Source organism: Limulus polyphemus, unplaced genomic scaffold (genome assembly GCF_000517525.1).
Source record: "Limulus polyphemus unplaced genomic scaffold, Limulus_polyphemus-2.1.2 Scaffold395, whole genome shotgun sequence".
NCBI lineage: Eukaryota > Metazoa > Arthropoda > Merostomata > Xiphosura > Limulidae > Limulus > Limulus polyphemus.
The window spans coordinates 498654-517057 of record NW_013666005.1 but is presented as its reverse complement, the minus strand read 5'-3'; the positions used below and the strand labels follow the sequence as shown (position 1 = coordinate 517057).

General features: G+C 32.5%; 1 protein-coding gene across 7 annotated transcripts in view; it reads right to left on the bottom strand.

Annotated features, from left to right (window-relative positions):
* Positions 1 to 506: 506 nt before the first annotated feature.
* The window catches only part of LOC106457948 (probable helicase with zinc finger domain), a 92422-nt gene continuing 74524 nt past the window's right edge, over positions 507 to 18404 (bottom strand). For all 7 annotated transcript variants that reach the window (XM_022384031.1, XM_022384036.1, XM_022384033.1 and 4 more), the window contains 3 exons: positions 16373 to 16448; positions 13272 to 13485; positions 507 to 7164 (listed from right to left, as the gene is read on the bottom strand). In XM_022384031.1, the coding sequence (XP_022239739.1) occupies positions 3831 to 7164; positions 13272 to 13485; positions 16373 to 16448 (3624 nt within the window). In that variant the 3' untranslated portion in view covers positions 507 to 3830. The remainder of the gene's footprint in view (positions 7165 to 13271; positions 13486 to 16372; positions 16449 to 18404) is intronic.

Here is an 18404-nt window from a genome sequence, read left to right as displayed (position 1 = left end):
ATGAAAACTCTGACTTAACTTTTTTGAAAAAAATGGTCTTTCCTTTTACTCCCGATCAAAATTAAAATTATTATCTTGAATTATGAATAACACGAATGGATTGAAATATTTAATTATCTCAAAATAAACCTTCATTTCGGTGCAATATTGTAATTAGCTTGATTTATTCATAACCTCTGAATAGTGGGTGACCCAACCGGTCACGGGTTGTCTAGTTTTTAATATAGTTACTGCATGATCTTAACACGTGATCTTGTTCGTCAAGTTTCACTGCTACCTTCAGTATATTCCGTGTTCTGGCCTTACTATACAGGACTATAATTGTCTACAATAGTATAATATATAGCAAATTTTATCTATACTGTAGGGTATTTTTAAATATTACTTGTTTAATAAGACTTGGATTACAATGATGAAAAATATATTTTTCAAAAGACACTTTTGACCAAAATCTTCAGGGTCTTTTATTTAAAAAGAGCATAATCTCTCTCTTTCACACACACAATAGGTGACAAAATTTCAAACTGTTTAAATTTCAAAATTACTGGCATGCACAACAGCTCTCATAAAAATTTAAATTTTATTATTTTATTTATTTCACACATCAAGACACTTAACTATAAATCTAAACACAAATATATACATTATTTAAACATGCTTATAAAAGTTACATTTATTAATTAAAATACATTTCAAACTTTACCACTCTAGGAATCAAAGAGTTTATATAACTACTTCAGGTTAAACTAATTCACAGCCCACAGAACTAGTGACATGAGAAAAACATGCATGATTTTTAGCCAAAGTGAAAAACTACATACTTGCAATTCAACACACAGTACAAAAGGAATAGATATATGTTGAAATTATTAATTTACACAATGTTTTCTTGAGACAAATCTAAGACTATAAATGTTACACTGGTAAAAATTTTCAAAACTTGTAAATTTAATATCATTTTGAATACTCAAACAAACAGCCACCATTAAAACAGAAAGCTGTAAGAATGTCAGCCTCAAAACTCATCATATTTTAAATAATTTCTCTCAATGATGTAAATACAGTTTAGATCAGTTTCTTCAAAACTAACACATTTCAACCAGTTGACAAAGAAAAACCTTTCATGGTATAATAACTTTCTTTTAAGAATCACATGTCAAACATCAGGCTGAGAATACTTTTTACATATATAAAATGTAATACTTTAAGATGTTCACATATCAAACATTGGTTTAAAACATATTTCAAGTTATGAAATAGATTTCAAAAATTTCAAATTTGAATCATTAGATGCAGAAAAGATTTCATAGTACATGTGTGTGTGCCCGTGCGTGTATGTGTGTACACATACACATATATATATATATATATAAACACATACACCCAAAATAATTACAATAATGCTTTGTGTTCACAATTTATACACAAATATAGACGTGAAACTATTTCCACTGTCACTATTGACTGATTAATGAAACCACAACCAAGGAAAAGGCTTGGAGAAACCAATCAAAGTTTATACAGTCTTACAAAATGTAACACTCAAATTCAGAAGCTTCCTTTACCAACACATCATTAGTATTTATGGACAGTATCCCTAAATGTATTACTACGCAAAATGTACAATTTTTACTAATTTATTACATTTTAACAAAATCCTAGCACTAAAAACTATGAAAACATTTACAAATTTTAATATAATCATAAATATGCATTATTTTCTAGAGATATATATATATATAAACTTTCTCCAGAAATCGTTAATACAGGTATAAATTTATGACGCCTTCAAGCATCCTGGTCAGAAATGATACAAATGCATTTATATTTCAAAATAATTCATGACCATAACTGAAAACGAAATAAAACTGTTTACCTAAATAATCAAGCAGTAACAATACACAAGATTAAAGAAATGTCTATTAAAGAGAATAAATCTACTTACATAACTGTTTTAGTGATTATAATAAACTTGTGTACAAAATGAATCCATCAATTATGTTTACAAAAGTGTTCTAGTGAAGAAAAGAAACATTTTTACAAAATAATTATAATAACTGAAATTCTTTTTACAACCGTGATGTATTAAACATAAAAACAAAGTTTACAAAACTAACTCTTGTATGAGGATGGTCCTCTTAACTGAGCTATTCAAATGGAAAACAATTTTATATAGAACCAATCTGTATAATTTTTTTTTACAACTGAATAATTACAATAAAACACTTTGGAAAAAGAACTAAAAAACAAATAATTATGGACTATAACAAAACTTACTTAATATAGTAGTTTAACCTAACTTGTTTACAAAACTGACCAAAAAATTGGAATGAACTGAAACACAAAATTAATAAATTAAGTTTAGTAAAAATATTTAAGGACCACATTTTTATAATAATTCTGTAAACAGATATATTTTAATTAAACTGAATTTGTTATCAAGCTTCATAAAGTAATTAGATTAAGTCTGTATATAAATCTGTATATTGGAACAAAACTGCAAACAGAATTTTTCTTCTCATTAACACAAATGTGTTTATAGTAATTTATCATTTAGATTAAACCTATTTTAATACAAAAGTATACTAGTACTCATCAGAACTCTTTTTATACAAGTCATCTTTTAAGCAAAACAAAAATTCTTACCCAACTACTGTTTAAAAATTAACCAGTTTATTATAGCAATTCTTTTTAAAAAACTAATTAGTTTACAAAATAAACCTGTTTACACAAAACATTTTGGTATTAAAGTAACTCTCTTTAATGAACTGTTCAATATTTAAATGTTTATTGAAAAAACAGAGAAGGAAACATTTTTTTAGAACTATCTGAGTAATTAGAATAAAGGTTTTTCACCAAACCAATATAGTAAAGAAAAAATCAAACTTAAAGATATGATAATTATAAAAATTTCTGCTTGCATAACTAATCTCATGTTTTGAATAAGTTGAATTACAAATCTTATTTAGTAAACTAAAAAAATCTACATATAATAATAATAATAAGTAAAAGAAACCAAACTAAAAGACCAGTCAAGTGAAAAAATGAAGCTATTTACAAACATACTTGCTAGAAACTCTGTTTACAGAACTACGGATTTACAAACTAACATAGGGATAATATAAACCTAAACATTTTTACAAATTCATCTTGTACTGAAAATAATCCTATTTACAGAATTGATTTAATAATTACAATAAATCTGTTTACAAATTAATCAAATATTAACAAATAACAGGACATTATTAGTGAAATATATCTGTTTACAGATGTTTGAGTAAATGAATTAGATTCACTTAACTGATGCAGTAGTTAAAAAAGAACCACAAACACTTCCAGAAATTAAAACAAATTTGTTTCAGATTTTCTGAATAAAAAAAAAATAAAACATTTCTTGAAATGGTCAACTGGATAAACTGTTCTTGAATTTTGATTCTATGAAATATGAAGGAAACTGTATACTAAAGTGTTGCAATAAATACACAGAATTTGTTCACAGACTCTTGAGTGGGGTGGAAGAAAAATATTTTGGAGTATTTCTGATCTATGTACAGAAACTGATTTTAATCTTTTGTATTCTAATTTGATTCCAGTTAACAAATTTATCTACAGCAGAGATACTTTGCCTTTGTTATAAGAAGTACTCATGCAGACCCCATTTGCTTTGGTTCTTAAAAGATGTTTTAATACAGAGATCTTGATCTTCATGTGAACCTATATTCCTATATTGGAGTATTTCTGATCTATGTACAGAAACTGATTTTAATCATTTGTAGTCTAATTTGATTCCAGTTAACGAATCTATCTACAGCAGAGAAACTTTGCCTTTGTTATGAGAAGTACTTGTACAGACCACATTTGCTTTGGTTCTTTAAAGATGTTTTAATACAGAGATCCTGATCTTCATGTGAACCTATATTTCTTTTGACCACTGGAGGCTTATCAAGTTCCAGTGTACCAAGAGATGAATCTTGTGGGAAATGACTTCGAACTGCTCCTGCATAGGTCAATGGATAAGCAGGAGGGGAATGTTGATCTTGGAATAAAGTTTTGTTGGCCATCAGTTGATTATCTGAAGCACATCCTTCAGCTACGATTGAGTTGACTTTTTGAACTGCCAATAATTCTAATGAATTGTTTGCCTCAGCATTTGTGTTAAGATTTAAACTTTTTTGAACAAACTGTAACTGACCAGAAGAGCAATCTGAATCATTCTGCCATTTTCTAGAACTGTTGGGTTCAAAGTTCCTATTCACACATGTCTGTAATCTTTCTTGTGGAACATGCTCATAATCATCTACACTTTTGTGTAAAAGTTGGAGTCTTCCATTTCTACAATCTTGTGGATTATATGGTCTTCCATGGATGTTGTCCTTCGGAGCTTGTAGTCCACCATATACACTTTCCTGCAGATCTTGTACTCCTCCAAGTACACTGTATTGTGGAGCTTGCTGTCTTCCAACTGAGTTGTTTTGTGGCACTAGTAATCTTCCATGTGTGCTGTTTTGTTGAGCTTGCATTCTTCCAGGTACATTATTTTGTGATTCCTGTAGTTTCCCTAAACTGTTATTCTTTGATGAAGTTTGTACATTTTCATACATTCTGTCTTGTGGAGGTTGCATTGTTCTATGCAAGTTGTTTAGTGGACCTTGTCTGCTGTGTACAATGTCTTGTGGAGCATGTAGTCTGCCATGTAAGTTATCTTGAGGAACTTGAAATCTGTTGTATATACTATCATGTGGAGCCTGTAGTGTACTGTGTGTACTATCATGTGAAGCTTGTAGTCTGCTGTGCACACTATCTTGTTGAGCTTGTAGTCTGCTGTGCACACTATCTTGTGGAGTTTGTAGTCTGATGTGCACACTATCTTGTGGAGCTTGTAGTCTGATGTTCAAATTATCATGTGGAGCTTGTAGTCTGATGTTCAAATTATCATGAGAAGCTAGTATTCTGCTGTGTACACTATCTTGTAGTCTGCTGTGCACACTATTTTGTGGAGCTTGTAATCTGCTGTGCATATTATCATGTGGAGCTTGTAGTCTGCTGTGTATATTATCTCGTGGGGCTTGTAGTCTGCTGTATATATTATCTCGTGGGGCTTGTAGTCTGCTGTGTACACTATCTCGTGGGGCTTGTAGTCTGCTGTGTACACTATCTCGTGGGGCTTGTAGTCTGCTGTGTACATTATCTTGTGGGGCTTGTAGTCTGCTGTGTACACTATCTTGTGTACTATCTAATGTCAGTTGCAGATCTCCAGGTACAGACACCAGTGTAGGGGTTAATCTTTTGGTTAAACAACTTCCTGGTGCATACTGTATTTGGGCAGACTGTAGCTGTTTAGGTATACACCCTGATGTTAACTCTAGCCCTGTGGAAAAATGTTCTGGTGTAGGTTCAAATTGTTGAGATAAAATGTTTGAAGTAGGTTGTAATCTTTGAGTCAAACTGACTGGTGTAGTAAAACTATGTAATTTAGACTGTAATCCTCCTGGTTTGTACACTGTTATAGGCTGAAGTTGTTGAGATAAATTGTCCAGTGCAGGGTGGCCTCTCCCAGACAACCTGAACTGTGAAGGTTGTAGTTCTTCATGTATATTCCCTGGTACAGTCTGCAACTGCTCAGACAAACTATTATGAATGGGTTTTGGAGGTAAATCTCTAATCATTGTTTGCTGCTTTAGATCATATTTTGTAAGTTCAGGATAGGAGGATGACAAATGACCTGAAGTTATAGACAGCGTATTATAAAGCTGTTGCTCAAAAGTACTATGCACTATTGTGTGTTGCCTGTAATTGTTACTTATTTCGTTTTTTTGTATGGCTAACTCGGGATATGTGTTTCGACGTTCAGAGAGTTGGTCCCTTATCTTTAATGGTCCTCTCATATACAGAGGTCGATTTTCACTATTTTCTTCTAGCTCAAGGGTAGAAAAAGAGTTCAATAATTTCATCTTTTCATTTGAAAAGCTTTGAACTTGCCCAGTTGCTAGCTGATTAGTTTCTTGGCCTATGTTTGAAGTAAACTGGAAAGACTGGCCTTTTTCTGATGCTTCAAAAAGCATAGCTTCTAGTTCTTGTACAATGATAGCTTTTGGTAAAGAATCTGGTTTTTTTGATGGCACTTGTAGCAAAGTTGTATCTGAAGTTGGCAGTGACACTTTGTTTTTTTCAAAATCTTCTAGTAGAAGTAAGTTAATTCTAGAATGGCTTGAGTCCCCAAGTCTTGGAACAGATTTCTGTTTGGTCGAAAATTCAGAATTAAATTGCTTTACATTGCTGTAACTCGGTTCTTTAGTTAAATTCCTACAATTTAAGTCTTGCTTAGTAGAAAATTCTGTAGATTCATGATTGACTGCAAGACCTTCCTTGACAAATGAATTATGATGAACAGGATAAGAAGACATTATAGAGTTTGTAGAGCTCAAAGAATTATTTTTGTGTTGCAATACTCTTCCACAATTACTAAAAGACTGGATTTCTTTGTGAGGCAAATGGACTCTAGGAAGAATCTGAACCCTGCTATGATCTTTCCTGATCAATTCATGTTTTTGGCTAGCTTCTTGACTTGGGGATGACCCACGAATAGCAACCTGATTGGTAGCTACTCTCTGCAGGTTGTTAAAATGTGGGTTGCTGGATTTCATGGTGACATTACTTTCTAGGTCATGACCAAAAGCTTGTTTGTGTAGAAGCTCAATTACTTTAGCATCTTCTGAATGGTATACAGAGTTTCTTTGGGACAATAATGATGATAAATTCTGTGGAAAGGCTGGAGGAAGCATAGTTTGTCTATAGAGATGGGGCTGATACCTGGGTCCCTGGAATGGCCCAGAGGTAGGCCACACAGGAGGAGCAGTAAAAGGGTACATACATGGAGAAAATAAATAAGGGTATACAGAAGGGATAGTATATAAGGCTGGAAAACAAAGAGAAGGTGGATGATTCATATGTAAATTCCAAGGTGAAGGAAAAGGGTTCAATGTAGGAGAAATGTAAGGATTTGCATGGTTAAAAAATCTTGGTATAAACTCTGGAGCTAGAGGGTTCAAACCATAGATTTTCTTCAACTCCACACCATCAAGATGAGCCTCCACTGTCTTCCAGGTTATTCCATAAAGACTGTTGTTTTGGTGGCAGCAAAAAATAAACTTCTCCCAGAGCTTGCTGCAAAGCATCAGAAGAAAATGTTAACAACAAAAAGTAATCAACACAACCCTAGTTATTCCATATTTAACAAATTGAAAATGTAATACATGTTCAAAAATTTTGTCCTGTCCATAAATAACAGATTTTTTAAATTACTAAATGGTTGTGATTATGCCATATTTGAACTCTTGTCTAAACAATTCATAGTTATGTATGTCAACAACACATGTTTAATACCAGTACATTGTTATATCAGTGGTTAACATTTAGTTTATTCAGTGTATGCCAGCAGCATGTACATGTAATTTTGAGGGTCTAAAATGATACTGCTCGATGAATGGAATAAGAAAAATTTTAAATTCAGTAAGTGGTTTCTTAAAAATACTTGTTCACTGGACAAGTGAAATAGTGAACAATTTAATAAAAGAGACAGATTTAATAATAAAATAAAAACTTCCTTATATTAGCATACACTACTATATTCCTGTAATCCTTATAATAAATAACACCTTTTTATAAATCAATAAAAACCTTTTTTTACTTGCTAGAGCACTCATAGTAGTTTTATTTGAAACGTGAATATTGCTACCTCACAAACATGTTCCAAATTTCATTTTTTATCATTAAATTCTAAGGAACTATGAGTAATAGCAAAGAAAAATATGCAATAACATCTCAACTAAACTATAACTGCAGTATCCAATGCTGACAAGACTTTTGACCCTTGTATGAAGCTCTGTCCATTAGATTAACACTTGTATCTTATTTGATGAAGAACAATGTTTTGTTTTTGTTGCTGTTGCATTTGCAGATCAGAAAAAAACAACAGTCTTTTTGCACATATAAACTATAGAGTTTATTAATATATAAGCTTTTTTGTTTCATTAACCTTGATACTCAAATGGTGTGTACCGGATGACTATTTGGTGGGAAAAGTTCAAGTTAATTTATCTCATTTTAAATTATTTCATGAACTTTAATAAAAAGGTTAATTGTATTGCTCTCTTGATTTCACTCAAAGCCAAAGCTACTTATACCACCCACTGTGAAAAGTAATTGTTGAGCATTTCAGTCATACTAATAGCTGCTTAACAATAACATACAGTAAATCTAAAATTTTATTATTTAAGATGTCACATTTTGAAATGTGAATAATAGTGTGATTTATATAGAATATTCTGCTTGCAAAACAAAATTTGGCATCAACATTATTCATGCCCGTTCTCCTGTCATTTGAAAAGTGAATGTTGAGCTTTGCCTGTGTGCACATCTTTTCAAATGGAGCACAGGATGTGGCCACCATAAATGGGAGACAGACAAATGTTTGGACAAACACACAGTTCACAATATATATAAGATAAAAATGTGTTACAGATTGGAATTTCTGGCAAACAGGATTGAGTTTGAGACTCTCACACACTAGGTGAGTACTTTATAAACTGAGTTATGGGGTTAATCCACAAGCAATTCCTAAATATGCAATTTTTGCTCTGCTGAACCTTGGGGCCCCTAATCAGGCTGTTTAGCTCATATGTTAGAAAAAAAGGTGCCACTGCACAATAGGTGATGCTTAGTTCACAGCAAATTCCTGATAATTTGATAGTAGAAAACCTGTAAACTTATTGCTGAAGCAATAAGATTATGATTAAATATACATACTGGAGTATATATTAGTGTCAGATGCATTTCCAGCAAATTATCATTTTGGGACTTAAGAAAGTCTTTGTTTCCTGTATCGTTCAGCCTGCTGATCATGTATGTATCCTTCTTTCAGTAATTCTGGACCAAAAGTCCTACGTTTATTTCCAGTTTCTTTTGTTTAACTTTTCTTTTAAATACGTTTATTTTACTTTCAACTTTCAGTACAATACAATAAACATCATCACCAGATAATCAGCATTCTTTTGTTTATCATCAAAATATAGTTTATTTTTATCTTAATTTCACACGTCTTGCTTTTTTTTTCTTCAAATCACTACACTAGTTCTTTTACGAAGTGGGTCCTCAAATCTCTAATTATTGTGAAGTTCAAGTAAGGGTATGCTTAATTAATCCTTGTAATATCACATTTACACTTAGATTCTCATATTGTAAATGCCCAAATTTTGGTTTAATCTGTACTAAATGTTGGAAGTAATGAAAATATTCATAATTTCTAAAACAAAATAGGATTATGATTAAATATACATACTGGAGTATATATTAGTGTTAGATGCATTTCCAGCAAATTATCATTCACCAGAATAATTAATAACTTACTTAAAATGGAGGAACACACACACACACACACACACACACCTGCATTCACTGGATTTTCAAACAAAGATCTACACTAAGCGTAATAAAGTGTAATAATTATATGAGAGCATTACACACCTAAATGATAAAAAATCATTTACAAGGATTTATTGTGTTAAAACAAACTTACTGTACTGAATGTGCAAATGTCTAGCATATATTAGCCATCTATTTAAAGCTGCCACTGAAAGAAGAGCATACTTTAATTTCTTATAGAAAAATATCTAATAGAGGGGTCATGAAGGTGAGAAATGGCTGTCATATGGATTGGTGAGAAGGATCTTCCCCCTAGCTGCCAAAGTCTTGGGAAGAAAAGACATATCGGAGTAAAGCAGGACCAATGTGGAATGATAGAGTTTGATGTACATGGATTGCAAACAACTCTGACCGACAATGTCCACAAGCCAACAACAACAAAAAGTACAAGTTAGGAGAAAGGTGAAACAAAGAACACAAAGCTAAGGGCTTAAAGGGAGGATGAGACAATGCATGTAAAACCACTGTAAAATCTCAATTTGGTAATTGAAAAGGTCGTTTGGATCAAAGAATATGAAAGGATTTGAGTAAACTTGATAGTACTGAGGAGTCAAAAAATTCCGATATTTGGAATACTGAAATTATATAAAGCCACCATAAATGAAGCAAGACCTCTCTCAAATGTCCAAGTCATAAAACTGGATACTGTAGATACTTTAGGATGAAGAGGGTTTAAATTCCTATTAATACACCACTGATAATAAGTATTCCATTTCTGTTAATAAATGGTTGTGGTTGGCCTATGGAGAGATTTAGTTAATTAAAGAGAAACCTTAGAATTTAAATCCTTATGTCTGTTGAAAGAATCCGGTTGGGTCATGACAAGCGATCTGCAATTAATTTCATCACTCCTGGAACATGACATTCTAAAAGACTGATACAATGGGAATTAACTCAGTAGAGAAGATCCAGGGTATGAAAACAAAGGTTTTGAGAATGTGTGCCTCCTTGACAAGAAGTTTGAGATACCTCCATGGAATTGTCGAAATGTATCATGACAATTTTTCACTTCAAGAGAGACAGACCTTGAACCATTGCCCACCCAGTGTACTGCAAGGAGTTTGAGAACTTTGATAAGGAGGGTAGACTCATCTTACGTCCAAATACCCTGGAACTCCTGACTTTGAAGATAAGCTCCCCATCCCTGAAGAGATGGATCGGTAAACAGATGGATCTTGGGAAGAGGTGGTGGAATGGGTACCCCAATAGTAGAGTTGTTCTGATCCAACCTCCATTCGCAATTGATGATGATGTTCCTGAGTAAAGAGACAGGATTATCCAAAAGATCGGAATGCATGATCCATTGGTGTCACAGTAACCACTGAAGGGACTTCGTATGTGCTCATCCCAAAAGAATGAGAGGCTCAAGGGATGCCCACATCCTCAAAATAAAGAAAACCATCTGCTCAGTGGGAGAAGGAGATGGCTCTTTGCATCGCTTGAAGCCTGATAGAGGTTGGTTGAGTGAGATTTAAGTGAATATTGAAAAACACAACCAGATGGATGAGATAATGCATCGGTGACAGAATAGATTTCTCCAGTCTGATAAGGAAGCCTGCTTTTGTGGCTTCAGAAAGGAGAATCTGAGAGTGTTGTTTTGCTAATTGATGGGATGGTGCCAGAAGGAGCCAGTTGTTCATATAATGATGTGTGCACAGGCACACTTAAAAAACTATAGTCTGCACGTATAAAAATTGTGCAGTTACAAAATCCAGTCCATGCACCATTCCAGTAGAGTCCAGTCCAGTGTTTACAGACTTCCTATAGCTACAGGGTATAAATATAGTAGCTATATACATTTTACATCCACGTATGTAACATGTGGTATGTTGATCACCATGCATCATAATGATCATACATGCAGTACCACTATCAATGATAACATTGTGGCAATATCAAAAGCAATAACTATTAAATCTGCATGAAGCCAATCCAAAGGTTGTCATTTCCTGAGAAAGCATCATTCACCAACTACGTATTTCATTAAACTAAACTGTTTCAAATAGGACAGTATTGCTATTGTATAGATCTATGTCCACAATGGACATAAAAACTAAAGAAACAAGACTGCATGTCTAAAAGCTGCAATATTGAGGAAATAATGTCAACACTAAGTCTCATGCCTTAAGCTTGTTTGTTTACTTTTTTGGCAATTGCATTTTCACTCTAAGCTACACATCTTGTTTCTGTATTTTTTTTTAAAGACCTTTAATACTCCTTTTTAAATTAACAATTTTCAATAATCTTGTCTGTATTTAATAACATCAACAACACATTTATTTAGAGGAAATCACAAGAGTTATAAACTTTAAAACTAAATAAACTATTACCCACAAAGAATTTTGACTAAGTGATGAAAATTTATACATAAACCTCCCTGCCTGTAATTTGTAATTCCCTACCTAGATGAGAAAAAAATAATTTTGGCATGGAATTCCAAGCAGAAAGGCAGGGTTGCCAAATGGTTCAACCATGGTCTGCTTTATATATATATATATATATTAAAAAGGCCAATCAGAATTAGAAAAAGAGAAAAAATAAATACTATAAAAATAACCCCATTATAACAATCAGGGAGAAATAATTTTTACCATAACACACTACAAAAATGATTATTCTAACATCGTACGAAACTAAAATAAAAGAGAATCTTCTGATTCATAAGCTGAAGCCTGAAATCAATATATTTAGTTCTATAAAAAAGCTACTGTTATTGTACAATTAACAAGGTCAGATATTTACATAAAAAGATCAAACAAATATCAATCATACTGTGAGGTACAAAATGAAATAAGTAGTTGAAAAAGGATAACTCTTTAGGTGCAATAAATTACATAAAGTCACCAAACGTCACTTCATCCCTTATCTTTTAATCCATCACACTGTTATTTTCTTTCTACAGCACAATTTGGTCATATTTTGTTCAGCTTTAAAAACAGGCATTAGAGTGGTATACTTTTTACATTTGTAAGTGCTAAACTGTTAGTTTTTTTTGATACAATTTACTTAATCTTTTTTCACTTTACCTAACTGTGAAGCTTCTTGTATATATATATATATATATATAAAATGAAAATGACATATTGTAGAAAATGGAATTACGGGAATTTGATTTATAGTAATCAACAGAAACAAAAAACTTGGTATGAATTTCAACAGTCATGTATCAAGTGTCTAAATGTTTGCTATGCCAAAAAAAAACAAAAACTCCAGTGTGAGATTACTGAAAAGGCCTTAATCACGGTGTTTTCATTATACAATTGAATTTCTTCTTTTTTCACGTTAGTGTAGTTGTAATAATTAAATATTCCATATATATATATGTTACATTATCCTGCCAGTTTAAATAATTCTACAAGCATAAATCACAACATTCTTTAGTTACCATTTGTAATCCAATAACATGGATTCTTGGGATAGTGTATTTTTTACATATATATTTTGGATTAGTTCTTCATCCTTCAAATTTTGCAACTTTACACTTTACAGAAAAGTTTTTCATCATTTTTAACTTCATGTTTCGTCTGATGTTGTAAGTACTACTTTTTTCTTTATTTAAAAGGTTTTTTAGATCAAGTTTTTTTCAGTGGTAGGCTGATGAACAATTATTATTTACAGTTAACATCAGTTTTACTTTTATTATTCTATTACATCCCCAACAAAAAATATTTCAACTGAAATAAGCTACACAATAGATCTGGACTCGGGAATAAATACTAGAGCCACTGAATGTGTAAATACTATATTGCTTACTAAGATAATTTTAATAGTATACACATGCTGTTACTTACCGACAGTTACCTACTGAACACAGAGAAATGGGATCACCAACAACTGCCACCAATGAACGAGCACGAGTTATTGCAGTGTTTAACAGTTTAGGATTTGACAAAAACCCATAATCCATTTCTTCTTTCGTTGAATTACTGTCAGGTCCACTCAGTAAATTTGTACATGTGTTTCGAGTTCTAACGGTACTTAAAAAAATTACTTGAAATTCTTTTCCTAGAAATAGAAGAAAAAGTTAATTTCTGGGATTTTATTTCATTCAATAACAGTAAACTTCAGTTAATTTATATTCAAACTCAATGTATTTGTCCTACAAAGAAAGTATAGAAACTTTCACACATTTTTAACTGCTAAACTATTTCTCTAATGTTATGAATGCTTCTGATAAATCCACTTTTGATAACTTTATGACCACTGATGTCCTCCTGCAACTGTTGAGGTACTTTTATTACATTTTATAATTTTGTTAAATTGTTTTGTTGTTTGTTGAATTCTGTCTTACTTATCTTGTGGTTTTTTCAGTTATGGATCTTTCTTAGTTATTTATCAGCTTTCCATCTCTTTAAGTATAAATATATTTCGGTGGCTATCAAATTTCATATCCTATGTTGCTGTTTTTATATTTCTTCAGATTCTCTTAATAGCTTTGTCAAGTTATTTTTGATTACTATTAATTTGTATTTCTAATTTGGAATTATCTGTCCATTGAATAAATTTTATAATTGTTATGCTGTACCTATTATTTTAGATGATATTTATACTTAAAACACTGTTACACAAGTCTTTTTGTGCCTAAGTTTTTACAGATGACTGTTGAAAACTTTCTTACATGTGTCTATCTGACTGCTGAAATGTGTATGTGTGTTTGTAAATAAAATATTTCACTGGAAAGTCTTTATGATTGTTGATTTTCATTTTTCATTTCTTTTCAGAAACTATTTTCTTTGAAGTTTAGAATTCTGCAAAATGCTTTCACGATGACTGTAACTGTTGAATTTCTTCTTGTGTGACACTGTGTAACAGCTGAATTTTCCTTCATTTCTTCCTTGCAAGGGGATAAATCATTGACAGATGATTTTTTTAGTGTTTTTCTCTGGTGTCTCTTTATTGGCTGTAAAATCAATTTTGACTAATGATTTTTTCATATGATTATTTATTATCATTAATTTCTATAATTTGTCTTGAATCTCCTTTTATATACTGGATGACTTCTTACATATTAGAGTTAAACTACAAACAGAAATCCTACTAGTTTCTTGGGCAAATGAAACCATCTTATAATTAATCAAACCCATACACTGGACATGCAAATCACATGCAATCTCTAGGTATGAATAAGCATGTTTATATAAAGGTTTGTCACCTCAGTTATAATGATCTACACTGTGATAAAAATAGAAAGACAACAATCATCAAAATCAGGGATATATAATGATGATTGGTCATACACTAGCCATCCATTATTCTGTTTGTTGTTAAGCACAAAGCTGTCCAATGGCTATCTGTGCTATCTATGTCCTCCACAGGAATAAAATCTTGAATGTTAGCAATAACTATAAAATACTGATGATTAAAGAAAAATGGTGAAAGGTGAGTTTGTTAAGTGAGTAATTTTTACTTCTTCATAGACAAGTCCAAGAAAGCATATGATCCCAGAGGTCTTGGTTCAAAGTGGTGCATATGATTAAGAGTAAGTCAGATTTTTAGTTTAATCCATTGCACTAAAAATGAGAAAAATACCCAGAACTTATAAGCACTTCCCATGAGACAAGGCTTATCCAATAATATAACAACTTTATTTCACTGGTGATTGTGTCTTTCAAAAATTATAATACGCTTATCTACTCTGAAAGAGTTAATGTAGACTGATCTGGCAATCATGGGAAGAAGTGATGTACCCTGGTGTGCCCAAAAACAGAAGATCTCTATCTTAGAGAATATCTAGGGAGTATTCATGTAAACAGACTTTCACATGCCTTTCTTGCTTCTACATCCCTGGATGTAGTTCTTATCAATGAATGGTGTGTTCCTGATTAAACTTTTCAACAAACTGTAGCTTCATTAGTGCTGTCCTGAAGGCTTATGGTAGTTAACTAGCACAGCTCTAAACACAAGGAACTGCTTATGAGCCTTGCAGAGGTAATTTAAAAATAACATTCAAAATTAAAACATACTTAATATTTATATCCTTTGCAAAAGTGAAACAAAGTATGCTATGCTGGAGAAGTCTCTCTAATCATTCTTCCACAATTTATGCTCTTTAAGATATTAATAGTAGCTTGTGCAATCTGATTACTCTGCACTTTGGAGCCTTGTTAAATTCTTTTGGACAGTTTGTATCTTTTTCTTTTCCCTCTTTAGGCCTATATGCATTTTATGATGTTCATTTTAAAGTGTTGAACACTTTTTTTTTTTGTATATCTATTTTTTAAATTATATTTCACCTCTTCTTTTGTATGGCATTCTGAAAAGCAAAAGCAACCTTACAATTATTCTAATGTCTGTATTTGTGTGCTTATTTTAAGTAATTTGACTCTTAAGTAAATATTTTTTCAGAATTACTTAACTATGTTACTAGGAGATTACTGGTAACCTAAGTATCTTCTTTTTACACTTACAAGTTATCTTTATGGTAGATTCATATCGATTAATTTTTTTTTTTTTATTATGAACACTGTTGGTCATTAACTAATTATACTGTTCACCTTAATAAAAATACTTTAGTAGCATGTTCAGCTTGAAGACTAGTACCACAAGTAAAGTCAACTTTACATTTTTAATAAAAGAGTTAGCTCAAAGGATCACATATAAAGTGTAATAGACTTAAAATAAGATCCAAAACTTGAGTGCTTTTGAATAGTTGACTATTCTTATTCCTGAAGAAGAATAGTCAACTATTCGAAAGCGCTCGAGTTTTGGGTTTTATTTGAAGTCAACTTTACATGTTATAGTTCATCATTCAATAGAAGTATGGTGAAAGCACATAAATGCATATTAAAAAACACAAAAAATTAGTGTGTTATTGTTGTAATTGAACATAGAAAGTTGTTACCTGATACTACATGTTACTTATAATGTACTATAAAATAAAGCAAAAGAATACCTTGGACATTGAGTACATTTTCTACAGAAATTCCATGCATCTTTCGCTTGCGTAATTCAGATCGAATCCTTATTACCTAAAACAAAGAGAATTTTTTTTCATTTACGGAATAGCATAGAATATGTTATCAGCTCTCAGGTTAAGATTGTTCTGCTTTTAACATCTTGTTACATAAAAACGTTTTTCTCAACAGTAATTTTATCACAAAATTTCTCTCTCTCATTCAATATAGAAATTATCCTTTTTCTACTAATTTTAAAAACTTACTCACACAATTTCGATGACGAGGAACCCACTTTGAGACTAATAATGGCTGGAGATGACTTGAATGGGTAATGAAGAAAAACTTTAATATAAGTTTTTCTTCATTACCTATTCAAGCCGTCTCCAGCCATTATTACTCACACAATGTTATAATTTTCCTATACCGAAAATGTATTTCTGATAGGTACTTACCCATTCTCACACAAATAGCTATTCTTGTTCAGTGCTGCCCTCTATGTGCAAATCAAATTTTTGCACCGTGCTACAAGCCTTGAATCTCCCACATCAGGAATTGATTAATTCCAATACGTCTCGCATGCAAATCATCATGCAACAAACCTCCATCAATAAGAGTGTGACATACTCTTTTGATGCATGTGACTCCCTCTATTCAATTCTACCAAACTATCATTTTGGGTTTAGCAGAAAATGGAAGCACTGGTTTTCATGTGGAGGAAGGGTGGGAAATGTGAGAGGAGGTAAGTACCTATCAAAAATACATTTTAAGTATAGGAAAATTATAAATGCTGGTAAGGTACATTACCTCCACTCATATAAATAACTAACATCCCACATTGAACAGGTGGAGGGACCAGTGCGAGGGAAAGAAAGAAACATCCTTTGAAAAGGACACTCCCAAAGAAATCTTCGGAGTTGAAGATCATATGTGGGAGACCACACCACTTCTGAAACAGGTATATTCTTTGCCTACTGTAGAAAGATGAAGCATTTATGGGTGAAAACTTGGAGAGAACTATGGCAGGATAGTGATCTGAACCATACATTATAAAGTTATGAATCTCAATCCCAGAAAACATAAAAGTGGGTAAGATTAAAGGATGTGCCCCTAGGTATAGAGTGTCTAGGGCAACACGGACCGTACATGCAAGTCAACTATATTCAAAACCCATGTTGCTGGGAACCGACATTCACACAGGGGTAGGATGAGGATCATACCCTCGGTAAATAAACTACAATCCAAAACTCGGCTACTGGGTACCGACATCCATGTGAGGGTACGAAAGAGGATCATACTTCTGGCAAGTCCACTACAATCCAAGACCCAGGCCACTGGATACCAATATCCAAGTGGGGGTAGGAAAGAGGATCATACTGTCTTCACCTTAAGTTCATAAGACTGGAGGGAATCTTGTAACATTAATCTCTCCATTAACAGACACATGTTGTTTTATAACAATATGAGAAATTGAACGACTGATCCGGAAAAGATGTCTGTGTAAGGTAAACCATCTCAATCAAACATATAATGACAGGAAATGCCCCAAGTGCAGGAACATCATTGGAATAATAATCCTCAAGGGTTAGCGGAAGGAGAAGAACTGAAGTAATCTGCAAGTACTTCCACCATGACCCACTAACGGATTGAGTAACAGGAGCAGAAATGAGTGAGGGAATAGAGACATCTGTAATACATGTGTGAGGACTTATATTGATTGGTTCAGCTGTAAATCTGTAAAATGGGGGAGAGACGCATGTAAAGTGCGTGGGTTCAAATTCCACTGTTTACCACGAAAGGAACGAGAAAGAACATCCCTTTGGTGAGTGATAGAAGTCACTACCGTTGAATAGTCAAAATGAAACATGATTAGTCAAAACTGCACAAAATGGAAAGAGTGAATGAAAGCACACTGGACTGGATGAAGTGCGAGGGTGTGAAGGGTTGCCTGGAGACCATAGTTCTAAAGCCTCCTACAGATCCTACAAAATGGGAAATAAGAATGTGTAATGTGGGCATACCCTGACATGC